General features: G+C 42.0%; 1 protein-coding gene across 1 annotated transcript in view; it reads left to right on the top strand.

The window, feature by feature from the left end:
* The first annotated feature begins 413 nt into the window (after positions 1-413).
* LOC124613475 (dynein axonemal heavy chain 6-like) overlaps positions 414-13,370 on the top strand; it is a 984,594-nt gene continuing 971,637 nt past the window's right edge. Inside the window, exons 1-2 of the mRNA XM_047142181.1 lie at positions 414-489; positions 783-978. Of these exons, the coding sequence (XP_046998137.1) occupies positions 414-489; positions 783-978 (272 nt within the window). The remainder of the gene's footprint in view (positions 490-782; positions 979-13,370) is intronic.

Genomic DNA, 13,370 nt, shown 5'->3' with positions numbered 1-13,370 from the left:
CACACACACACACACACACACACACAGCCCAGCACTCATACCAGCTTTTGTACAGATAATTTGTTGTTTCTTATTTTAATCCAGTTTCTCCGGTTTATTTTATCCTCCTCTTATTTCTCTCCCACAGTCAGCACATTTGCTTCTTCTGTTTAAGAATCTTCCAAACCATCTCCTACTCTTCCTCAAAAGGATGGTTTTATTCTTAGGTTATTTATACTTTAGAAGAATTTTTTTCAAACTTTAATCTGTCTCTATGTAGTGTGTTACATGTCCTCACATCAAATCATTTCTTGCTCATCCTGGCATACAGTACAGTGTATTTCTGGAAAGAACATACTGATTTCTCCTGTTATTCCTCAGAATCTGTTTTCTGTTTTCCTTTCATCTTTAGATGGCTTTTACACATTATTATGATGGCTGATGAGACGGTTCCTCACTTCAAGCCATCAGAGATCCCATTACCTTATGCCATTAATGACATAATGAGCTGTGTTTCTTGTTCAAAATATGTGTTGCATAATATACATTATTTAGATTGATACTTGATATGAATTTAATGTCCATGTGAAATTTAACTGAAAATGTGAAATCTGTTTGTATATTTGGTGGAGCCACACTCAAGCCTTAAGTTCTGGAACAAAAAGAAATTATATGTTAATATTGCAGTGCACAGTAATGACATATCAATCTTACAAAATCTTTGGGAACCTAGTTTTAACTTATTTTTTTTTGCATTTTTTATTACTATGATTCTTATTATTGTTATTGTTATTTTTATTCAGATAAGCCACCCGTACATACGGCACAAAGAAAAGAGAAGAAGGAGGTTACTGATATTATGAAACCAACAAGCATGCTAGAAGTAGCTGATCAGAGGTCCTTAATTGAATTGGTACGACGTAATAAGAAGATTGGTTTTCTGTACATGACATATGCTGTACCAAGGTCATCCAAATTTTTCACCCCTTACTGCTTAAGGTGAGAAAATCTTTTTAAAATGGTCTTTGAGACGATACTGAGTTTTATATGATTATATGTTGATAGGACAGACTTGATCTACCAGTAAAGCTAATTTGTTTAGTAGGCCTAGCTCGTGAAGCATTTTCTAGTAGCATGTAACAGCAAATAGTTTATAATGTTGCCAAGATGTCACATCCATACTCATAGTACACGGTAATATTAAGTTAGAGGGCATACTACATCCATCCGAGAGAGTCTATTATAAGTTGTTATAAATGACTTGTGCCTGGAAGTATGATATTTCTCTGGACTAGATTTGTCCAGGTCGAGTGCCTTCCTGCAGGCAACCGAGTGCTTGCAGGCAATAGTCAGCAGCGTGGGCAAACAGCTGACATGTGAGCAGTCAGGCAGCCAGTCTATAGCATACATGACTTTACTGTCCTGCCCTTTGCACCTGCAGGCAGAAGTGGCCAAGTGGTTTTGCAATAGAACTACCTGCTATGGGGCACATACTAGTTGTGCCTGCTCGTAAGCGAACCAATGGGCTCTCCAGGAGAGGCACCACAGGACATTTTAATTTTCACTATCCTAAGTATAGATTTGATAGCTTTCTTAACAAAACATACAGGTTTGAATTCAACAGAGCAAAATTCAGTGTTGTGCGATAAAGGAATGCTGTGTGAAGAGGTGTGGTAATGTGGCCAGTGCTCGTATCCAGTTGGTAGTGTTGTAACAGCCTATTTTAAAGTGTCAGGACTGAGAAATAGTGAGAAAATGAAAACTAGCTCACTCAAATGTTCGATGCTGAGTGTTGATGACATTCCTCTCCTGCACCAAAAAATTTAAACTCTTTGAGTCTCTTAGAAATGTTGAGTGTGTGAATAGGCTGTACATCATCTTTCTATAAGCTGGACCTTCAGTTTGTGTGTTACAGAATTCTCATTGCATTCCACTGAATTATTCATTTTACTCCAAGGATGAACATTCATTCATTCATGATTTTCCATACATCCCATAAAAGAAGGATAACCTTAAGAGTGGTGGAATGATTCAAGATATTCGTTAACAGAGATAAGAAAACTGTAGCAATTTGATCTGTACACAGTAATAATAAAATGTCACTATACTGCTTAATGCTATTCATGTTTTTGCCAGCGACATTTAACTTAAAGATAAGGCTGGTACTTTGAAAAAAGTTGTTGCATCTGCAGTTATATTAAGTAGCTGCTGTTTCTCTCCTACCATTAGCTTCACATTTATTTGGTTACTTTGGTATTTTTCAAAGAAACTAGTTGACCTAGAATTGTAAATACAGAGTCGTGTTTACAATACATTACTACTTGTTATGGAGCTTTACAATGAACATTGCTACTTGTCGTGTAAACAGTAGAACTTTTCAATCCATGAACTTAGATATTCAGATAATTTTTAGTAAATTCAGTTGTCATTCTGCAGGTTTTCCTAAAAATGCATGTATTTTGGCACCATATAATTCATCATCTCCATAGATCCTTTTTCTTCTCCTTATGGAGTTTCAGTACCCTGTCACTGAGCAACTGAAAAGCAGAAGGCATCAAAAAACTTTTTACTTGAGGTTCACAACCATGTTTTACAATACAGTTCCTTTCCCTTGGGCGAGCACATTGTGAGCATGACACATGCTGACACCTCAAAGACTGTAACTACACAACTTCAACTAGAGCACATTAGTAATTTTCAAAAATTTTGATAATCAAGTCAATGGATCCTATGCCCTTGAAGTCTTTCGTCGTTATCTCCTGAACGATCAGTTTCGAAGGATTGACAAATGCCTTAACAATGACATGCTCCCATATTGAAGGAACCGTAACTTTTGACACCTTCTTTGTTTCTCACTCATTGCAAAGTCCCTTCCACTATGACCTGGACATAAAAACTTTTGATGTATTTCTGTAAACTAGTAGCAGCTGATCAGACAGAAATCAAGTGCTAAAACACTCCAGTTACTGTTCTGCACGACACATGGTCAGACCATACAATCAGTATGTGTTCCACACGTTCTTCAAGCATATTGTAATTGTTCATCAATAAGTTAAGCAGACAGGAAACTATTTCACCTGAGCCTCTTCTTGTCGTGGATTCATCCCACAAATTTTCTGTAGCATTTCCAGTACCAATATCATGAACTGTGAAACACACGATGACAGCTGTATTAAACGAAACAACAAGTTTACTGTTAACAGTCACTGTTTATTAATCTCCATGGCGCATTTCAAAGGTTTAAACCTCCATCATCAGGTGGATTTACATTTGTTAGTATGACATTTGTGTGTGTATTGTGTTACGAGTTTTTGGAGGAACTTGTGGCACTGTTTAGTGGAGAAAACAAAACATTATTTCAGAACATGGTTTTGGGTTTATTTTGACAAAAAATTAAACATATATCTAACAGTAAACATAAAATAAATAAAATACAGTACCTCCAGTGGACACAGGTTCCTTTCACTCTTGTATCACATCACATGTATACTGTCATACTTTGTAAACAAATATGACATCTGGAAACTATTGGGTGCAAGGATCATATTGCAGAAGAGAAAACATTATTACAAAGTACAAAGAATATACATTGTAACAACATTATTACTTTTTTTTTAATGTTAAAATAGCTTGAACTTTACATTTGTTTATACAATCAGGTGAAATGTTACAAACTTTAAGTACAATAATCTTATTGGGTACAGTGGTAAAATTATACATAAATAACAATTTTGATTGAGATTCATACATAGATATGAAAGGCTGGAGGCAGAGGGAAAGAAAGAGAAAGTGAGAGGGAAAAAGATAGTGGAAAAAGTGATTTTATGACAGCGAACTTTGCATGGCAAAGGGTCTTAAGATTATATCTGTTACGTGTAATAACTGCCTAAAGGTTGGGGTAGTATATTGGTAAATGCTTTAAAATATGCAGATGGATGTTCAATTTGTGCCAGTAGTTGATGTACATATAGTTTTAAGCTGACAGGGGACACAAGCTGTTGGTGTGATGATATATATGTGAGTGAGGTGTTGCAGTTGCTCTTGGCAGTTGTCATGGTAACATAACTAAATATTAATGGTAAATACCAAGGTGTGTGTGTGTGTGTGTGTGTGTGTGTGTGCAATTTTAATGATGTAGGCAGTTGCCAAAAACAGACATGATACTATTGTAAATATTGTCATTTTTGTCATTTAATATGGATTCAGATTTTGTTTTTTGGTGTTTGTATATTTGGAGTGTTTCATGGATGTCTAGTTATCTGCCTTTTGTTTGGATATATAGGATCTGATACTTGTGTTGTTAACATGGTGTTTTGTTTCATGCAGGTGGGTGGCTATTGCTGATATGTGGTAATTTTTTTTTTTTTTTTAGTGCTACCATGTGTTCTTTGAACCTCCTCTCAAATGATCTGCCTGTCTGGCATATGTAGAAACAGTAACAGTCCGAACATTCAATTCTGTATACACTTGAATGATGAAGTGGGTTTCGTGTGCTGCTGATGTGGAGTAGCTTCTGCCCAATCTTGTTGTCTGTGATAAAGGATATGCTTATGCATTTTCATTTGAAGACATTGGCAGTCTGATATTAAATGTTACGTAGAAAGGGGATTGTATGGAAGATGTTAGTTTCTTTTTGTTTATGCCATTATTGAGTGTATGGGGTGCCTACTATGGAGCTTTTATAGCCATTCGCAATAGCTGTTTGTTTTATTATTTCAATTTCTTGATCACATTTGTGTTTGGAGATTGGTAGTTGGATAGCTCTATTGATCATGCACCGGAATGCTGCCATTTTGTGGGCTGTGGAGTGACAAGAGGAGTTGTATATTGTAGTGTGTGTTGTGGTAGGCTACCGATAAATTTCAAACTGATGTCTGTTATTCTTTATTCTAATGCTAAAGTCTAGAGCTATCCAAAGCAATCACAACACAAAAAACAAAAAGAAAATGTTATAATCTTTAATCACCAATAATTGCGTGGATATTCAAACACACTCACTTAGGAACAATAGCTCGTTACATGATAACAACTCAGTATCTCTTATTCGACTGCCGTGCCGTGACATGCGGCCAGCGCCGTTCGTAGCTAGGTGGCGCTCCCACGCTCAGCCGAGTTGCGGAGCGCCTCTATCGCCGTTTGCGCATACTGTCATGGCGGCACTGTTAAATGTCGTGGCACTGTCACAACACTTTTCCCCCCTTGAAAAAAAAAAAAAAAAAAAAAACCACTCACTTCCTTGGAGACATCGACAGCGCAGAGACATCCATGGCCTCTTGTGAAGCCCTGAGAAGATCCCGCGGAGAGACACGAGAGTATGGTCGAAAATGTCCAGGACAGAAACTCGTGCGTGGAACGTGCCTCCTGGACGAGATGATGGGTGAAAACTCTGGAGCAACATCCATAGGTGTCGTGGACCTGGGGGTGTGCTCCAGCGAGATGGGTCCCGGAGAAGGCGGCGTCGCGACTGGGGCCGGTTCCAGCGTACTCAGAAGTGGTAGCGATGGTCGGCTGCATCAACACGTACGGTAGATCGGCAGCAGTGACAGGGCTGGCTTCTCGGGCTGGTGGAGGCAAAGGAAGGGGCAGTGGCACCAGCATGGCCACCACTCGTGGGCGCATCTGGTTGTAATGGCGAACAACCATGCCATCGTCCGTACCTATTTCACAAAACCGGCGGCCGTGAAGAGCCTTGACCACCCCTGGAATCCATTTAGGGCGAGATCCATAACCTCGTGCCCACACGTTGGTGCCCACCGAGTATTTTCCCACACTAGGGGACACAGCACAAGGCCTGACAGGGTGAAGCAGGTGCAGTAGAGTGCGCGGTTGGCAGCCATGCAAGAGTTCAGCAGGGCTGCGATCACCCAGAGGCGTGAGGCGATAAGAACTCAGAAATTGCAGCAGAGCCTCATCTGTGGAAAAATCACTAAGGAATTTTTTCATCTGGCTTTTGAAAGTGTGGACAAGGAGCTCGACCTCCCCATTTGATTGTGGATGGAAGGGCGGTGCTGTAACATGATGAATCCCTTGTCCAGTAAAAAAATCACGGAAGGCCTGCGAAGAGAACTGAGGGCCATTGTCCGTGACAATCATGGATGGAAGACCTTCTAGCGCAAAGATATTGGACAAAGCCAGCGTCGTCACCACAGTGGTGGGCAACGGACATAGAACAACAAATGGAAACTTCGAGAAGGCGTCAATCAACAGCAGCCAATAAGTACCGAGGAAGGGGCCGGCAAATTCAGCGTGCACCCGTTCCCATGGCTGCGCCAGATCAGGCCACGGAGAGGGCATTGTACGAGGTGCAGCCAGTTCTTGAGCACACTGACCACACGCAGCAACCATGTGGGCGATGTCTGAATCAATACTGGGCCAATAAACGTGCCTGCGGGCCAGGGACTTAGTCCGAGAAATACCCCAATGGCCTTCATGCAACAGTTTGAGAACATCTTTGCGAAGAGAGGCTGGCACCATGACCCGTGGAGATGCGCCATCCGTGGCCAGAAGAACAACACCATCTCGAACAGACAGACGAAGGTGATCCGAAGGGGATCCGATGCCCGGCCATTGGTCCTGTCTGGCCAACCCCGTTGAACAAAACCCATCACCTGATGCAGGACTGGGTCCCGCGCAGTAGCCGACGCGACCTGCGAACCTGTAAGTGGAAAACCCTCGACTGCATGACGTTCTTCCTCATCAACGTGGAAACAGAGTAGTTCATCACGATCAAAAACCGAGTCGGGGACCATTGGCAATCGCGACAATGCGTCAGTGTTGACGTGCTGGGCCGTGGGGTGATAGTGAATCTCATAGTGAAAACGAGACAAGTATAAGGCCCAACGTTGCAGGCGGTGAGCTGCCTTATCTGGAAGCGACACTGATGGGCTGAACAGAGAGACCAGCGGCTTGTGGTCGGTGATGAGGTGAAACTTAGAACCATACAAAAAAACGCTGAACTTTTTTAGAGCATAAATGATAGCAAGCGCCTCCTTTTCGATTTGAGAGTAACGCCGTTGGGCATCGTTGAGGGTCTTGGAAGCATAGGCGATGGGTCGTTCCGACCCATCCTCATACCGATGGGCGAGAACAGCCCCTAGGCCATACTGTGACGCGTCAGTCGCCAGAACCAAGTGCTGACCCGGACGGAATGTGGCAAGACAAGGTGCCGACTGCAAATGAGCCTTCAGGTGGGCAAAAGCCTGCTCACACTCGTCGGACTAACAGAAAGGGACGTTTTTGCGTAACAGCTGATGCAGAGGATGAGCTACTGCTGCCGCGGTTGGAATGAATTTGTGATAATAAGCAATCTTGCCTAGAAATGCCTGAAGTTCTTTGACCGCAGACGGCCGGGGTAGAGTGTTAATGGCCGCAACGTGCTGACGTATAGGACGTATACCTTCACGGGACAAGTGGAAGCCAAGATACACAATGAAGGGTTGGAAGAACTGTGACTTGTCCAGATTGCACCTCAACCCAGCTGAATGCAAAACCCGAAACAGTGAGCGCAAATTGCGAAGGTGCTCCTCAGTGGAGGCCCCAGTGACAACAATGTCATCCAGATAGTTGATGCAGCCGGGAACGGAAGCCGTGAGCTGTTCCAAAAACCGCTGAAAAATGGCTGGTGCACTAGCGATGCCAAATGGTAACCACTGGTACTGATACAACCCACAAGGAGTGCTGATGACGAAAAATTTCTTGGAAGAAGCATCCAATGGCAACTGATGGTACGCCTCCGATAAGTCAAGTTTGGAAAAGAACCGGCCCCCAGCGAGCTTGGTAAATAACTCCTCAGGACAGGGAAGAGGATAAGTGTCAATGAGGCTCTGAGCATTGACAGTGGCTTTAAAATCACCACACAATCGCAGACTCCCATTTGGTTTAGAAACCACCACGATTGGCGATGCCCATTCGCTGGAGGTAACAGGAAGGAGAATCCCTGAAGCTGTTAACCTGTCTATCTCAGCCTTGACAGGTGCACGCAACGCCACCGGAATAGGGCGTGCCCGGAAAAACTTAGGGCGAGCTGTAGGTTTAAGAGTAATGTGGGCTTCAAAATCCTTGGCACGACCCAGACCAGCAGAGAACATGGACGAAAATTCAGAATACAATCCATCCAGCTGTTGATACGGAATATCCTCAGATATGAGGTGCACATCACCATCAATGGAGAACCCGAACAACTGGAAAGCATCATACCCGAACAGGTTTTCAGTGCCCGCATGATCCACCACATAAAACGTGAGGGGCCTAACAACAGACTTGTAGGCAGTGGAAGCATCAAACTGGCCAATGATAGGAATTTTCTGTTTATTATAAGTTCTCAGATTTCGCGTAACTGGAGACAAGGGAGGGGGGCCCAACTCCAAATACGTGCGCGAATTAATGAGAGTTACTGCAGAGCCAGTGTCCACTTGCATTCGAATGTCTTTATCCAGAACACGAACAGTAACAAACAACTTATTTGTTTGAGAAAGCACACAGTTAACATCCATATCCGATGCCTCGTCCTCGTCGACAGGAACTTTAGGGGACTGACACACAGAAGCAATGTGGCCTTTTTTCCTACATGAATTACATGTGGCCCAATGTTTTGGACACGCGGCCCTGTCATGCTGTACAAAACAACGTGGACAAGAAGGAAGTGCGGAACGAACCTGCTTCTGTGGTTGCTGTTTTCGCTGCGAGCGTTGCGGCCCAATGCGACGTTGTGTATGCGAGTGAACCGCCTCCACATCTTCGCTCTCCTGTGAAAGAGGCAAATTGTCCATGTCAAAAGTTGACTGTACAGCGCCTACATCACACCACACGTCTGTTTGCGTGCCAGCAGCGTGAGACACTTCAAAGGATTGAGCGATGCTTAGAACTTCCGACAACGATGGGTTTGGCAGTTGTAGGGCACATTGCCGAACTTCTTTATCAGGAGCAAGCCGTAGAATAGCATCCCTAACCATTGAATCAGCATAAGACTCATGATGAGTGTCCGTGACAAACTGACATTTCCTACTCAGACTGTGTATTTCCGCCGCCCAAGCCCGGTAAGATTGATGGGGCTGTTTATGACACCGGTAGAATGCCATGCGAGCGGCAATGATGTGGGTGTTTTTTCGGTAATAGTTAGACAATAAGTCACACATTTCTTGGAAGGACAGAGAGGCAGGTTCCCGCAGAGGGGCTAACTGAGATAGCAGCTGATAGATCCGTGGGGAAATCCAAGATAGAAATAACGACTTACACATAGGAGCGTTGGCAATGCCGAAAGCCAAGATGTGTTGGCGCAAACGCTTCTCATAATCCTCCCAGTCTTCAGCGGCCTCATCGTAAGGAGGGAATGGGGGTGGAGAAGAGGAAGACAGATGATGAGTAAGCGACGTCGACAATGCCTGAATAGCAGCCGTCAGCTGTGTTTGTTGTTCAATGAGCGCTTGCATAAGCTGTTCCATGTCTGCCTCATCACGAACACACAAATCCACAACGCAGTGAAAATATCCCATCCTCATCACCAAAATGTGTTATAACCTTTAATCACCAATAATTGCGTGGATATTCAAACACACTCACTTAGGAACAATAGCTCGTTACATGATAACAACTCAGTATCTCTTATTCGACTGCCGTGCCGTGACATGTGGTCGGCGCCGTTCGTAGCTAGGTCGCCCTACCGTGCTCAACCGAGTTGCGGAGCACCTCTATCGCCGTTTGCGCGTACTGTTGTGGCGGCACTGTTAAATATCATGGCACTGTCACAACAGAAAATAACATCTTCCATACAGTCCCCTTTCTATGTAACAATTCATATCAGACCGCCAAAGTCTTAAAATGAAAAGGCATATGCATATCCTTTACCACAAACAACAAAATTGGACAGAACCTACCCCACAATGTCAGCACACGAAATTCACTGCATCCCTCAGGTGTGTACAAAATTGATAGTTTGGACTGTGACTGCTTCTACAAGGGCCAGACAGGCAGATTGTTTGAGAGTAGATTCAAAGAACACATGGCAACACTAAAAAACAAAAAATACCACACATCGGCAATAGCCACCCACCAGCATGAAACAAAACACCGTGTTAACAACACAAGTATCAGCATCCTATACATCCAACCAAAAGGCAGAAAACTAGACATCCCTGAAACACTCCAAATATACAAACAACAAACAAAACAACCTGAGGGTGTATACGACCTGGGACAACCGGGAGATCCGGGAAAAATCTGGGAATTTTTTCATCTGGGAAAAAAACTGGGAAAAACCCGGGAATTTTTTAGAATTCTGGGACTTTTTCATTGTTTTAGTTTTCAGTAATATTGTCATAATTTTGTCTGGTAAAAACCAATATTGTAACAGAAGATATTACTGTTTACTGGTACTGCAGAATAATATTGCAGCAGTAAGATACGAACGAGAGGAAAGCACACCATGTAAAGCCGTAGCATGATTAGAGAGAGAGAGAGGGGGGGGGGGGGGAGGGGGGGGGGGGGGGGGGAACACTAGGACTTAAGGATTGGAGAAATGTGTACTGTGTCTTACTTGTCTCTTGTCTTTACTGATTTTATGTATCCTATATTTAATTTTATGTAACACAAAACAGCAGGTTATTAGCTAATAGGCAATAAAGAGTGCAAATGTTCTGAAGAGTTCTTGTTTTCCTGGCCGGCTGACTGAGAGCATGTTAGGCACCGCAGGACATTTTTAATTCCACTATCCTGAATATAGTTAGATGGCATTCATTGCAAAATATACATGTTTGAATTCGACAGAGTGAAATACAGTGACATGCGAAAGAAGAATGCTGTGTGAAGTGGCGTGACAATGCACTTTGGCACACTAAAGACCAAATAACATGTCTTACATTTCCTTGAAGACACAAGTTTTACATATCAGACTCTGCAGAAAGATATGCGCTGCAAAATGAACATTTTTTGTAAAGTCGATTTAATTTTTAGCGTCCTACCTCAAACGCTAGAGGAAGGGGGGAGAGGGGATGCCACTATCTAGTATTACCTCGGTTTGGAAATATTGTAGAATCGTAACAGAGCACTGTTGAGTTGTAATGGGGAGGAGGGTAGTCTCCACGTGACCCGTGTTTACGTTTAGTGAGTTTGCTGTTTCCTCTTCTTGTATTACTCTCACGTCAAATGAAAACAAAAATAGTTCAAATTGCTCTAAGCACTATGGGACTTAAAATTTGAGGTTATCAGTCCCATAGACTTAGAACTACTTAAATCTAACCAACCTAAGGACATCACACACATCCATGCCTGAGGCAGGATTCGAAACAGCGACCGTGGCAGCAGCGCGGTTCTGGACTGAACCGCCTAGAACCGCTTGGCCACAGCGGCCTGCTCAAATGAAAACAAAATGAATTTCTGTGGCTGGGGGCTCTCAAGTGAATTAAAATACATTCACATAATTACGGAAGGCTAAAATAGTTATTAGTTTCAGATTTTATTTCATTTCCACCTTTCTAACAGCCAAGAATTAGTCGCCTTGCAGAACAATAAAGTTATTTTTGCTGGTTTGCTAAAGAAATTTTGCTTTTATTACTCATTTCCGCTGGGGAAATCCATTTATTTGAAACGAAGTGTTTAATTTCAGACTACAGGCTGCTTTCAACTGTTTGATGCATTTCAAGTGCAAATTTTCATCTTCTAGCACGTATGGCATTATGCCATGATAAAGAACCAAACACGTAATGGTATAGTACAGGTACTCCAAGAAAATTTACATCTGAATGTGCACTTTAAGCTGAATCATGCATTTTAGTATGGGTCACAAAATTCCGATACTCTTGGAGTATCCTCTGGTGTCTTATTTCTTTTATGATGTAATGTAAGATCCTTTAATGTTTTACATGTACAATCATATGGGCTACATGCGTCATTGTAACTGCGCAAGTGTGGTGGCACCTGTTATTTGGCACTCTCTGGTAACTGATGAAACATACTTATTTCTAACAGGCCGCCGTGAAATATTGAGAATGGTGGTTCGAAAAGCGTTACTTTCAAAGTAAATTTCCTTTTACACAAGATGAACTATGTGCGAGAATGTATGATGAACTTCTTATCACAGAGCATTTGGCACTCGTTTAAAAATCAGCTCTGTGAGGATGATCATTTGAGAATTTGTAGACCAGATAATCAGACATTTATGTCGTTATTAAAAAATTTTCTGGCACATTTGTGTGATGCATATTAAAGTGTTACACGCGCAAAAAAGATCAACGTTGTATATGAAAGCTTAAATTCTCTTGTAACCGATTAATCTTCAAGACCAATATTACATGTGAAAGCTTTGCTTTTCTTGTAGCAACACTATATATATTATTTTAACCCATTAACTTTTCCTATTTATGTGGTCATACTACGTAACAGTGATGTTGCTATTGGCTGACAACATCACGTGTCCTATGCTCTGAATATCCGCCGTCATCGGCTGACGAGATAGTGTGACATGAGCTATGACTGGCTGACAAAAATGCACCGCAATCTTGATTTCAATGCTTCAGAAAGTAACATGCGGTGTTTGGTGGAATTTGAATTAATATTTTCATAATACGAAAATATGCAGCGTAAATGTTGCTGCACATCACAGATCTTTCCAAAACATGTTTTTGCCCCATTTATAAGACCATAATGATTCAATGGTTGATAAGTTTTACAGTTCCGAGGAAAAGTATACCATCACTTAACACGGGAAAAGTGTATTTTCACCCGGAGAAAGTGTATTTTTAACCAGGAAATCTTGGAATTTTTTTTCCTCATCCACGTATACACCCTGAACCTGAATCCATATTAAATGACAAAAATGACAAATTTACAATAGTATCATCTCTGTTTTCAGGAACTGCCTACATCATTAAAATTGCACACACACACACACACACACACACACACACACACACACACACCTTGATGTTTACCATTAATATTTAGTTATGTTACCATGATAGCTGCCAAGAGCAGCTGCAAGATCTCATTGAAACTATATGTACATCAACTACTGGCACAAATTGTACATCCCTCTGCATATTTTACACACACACACACACACACACACACACACACACACACACACCTTGATGTTTACCATTAATATTTAGTTATGTTACCATGATAGCTGCCAAGAGCAGCTGCAAGATCTCATTGAAACTATATGTACATCAACTACTGGCACAAATTGTACATCCTTCTGCATATTTTAAAGCATTAACCAATGTATTACCCCAACCTTTAGGCAGTTATTACATGTAACAGATATAATCTTAAGACCCCTTGCCATGTAAAGTTCACTGTCATAAAGTCACTCTTTCCATCATCTCTTTCCCTCTCACTTTCTGTTTCTCTCCCTCTGTCTCCAGCCTTTTATATCTATCTATTAATCCCAATCA

Source organism: Schistocerca americana, chromosome 4 (genome assembly GCF_021461395.2).
Source record: "Schistocerca americana isolate TAMUIC-IGC-003095 chromosome 4, iqSchAmer2.1, whole genome shotgun sequence".
Taxonomy (NCBI): Eukaryota; Metazoa; Arthropoda; class Insecta; order Orthoptera; family Acrididae; genus Schistocerca; species Schistocerca americana.
Note: the sequence above shows the minus strand (reverse complement) of the source record. Positions and strands in the feature narration are given on the sequence as shown.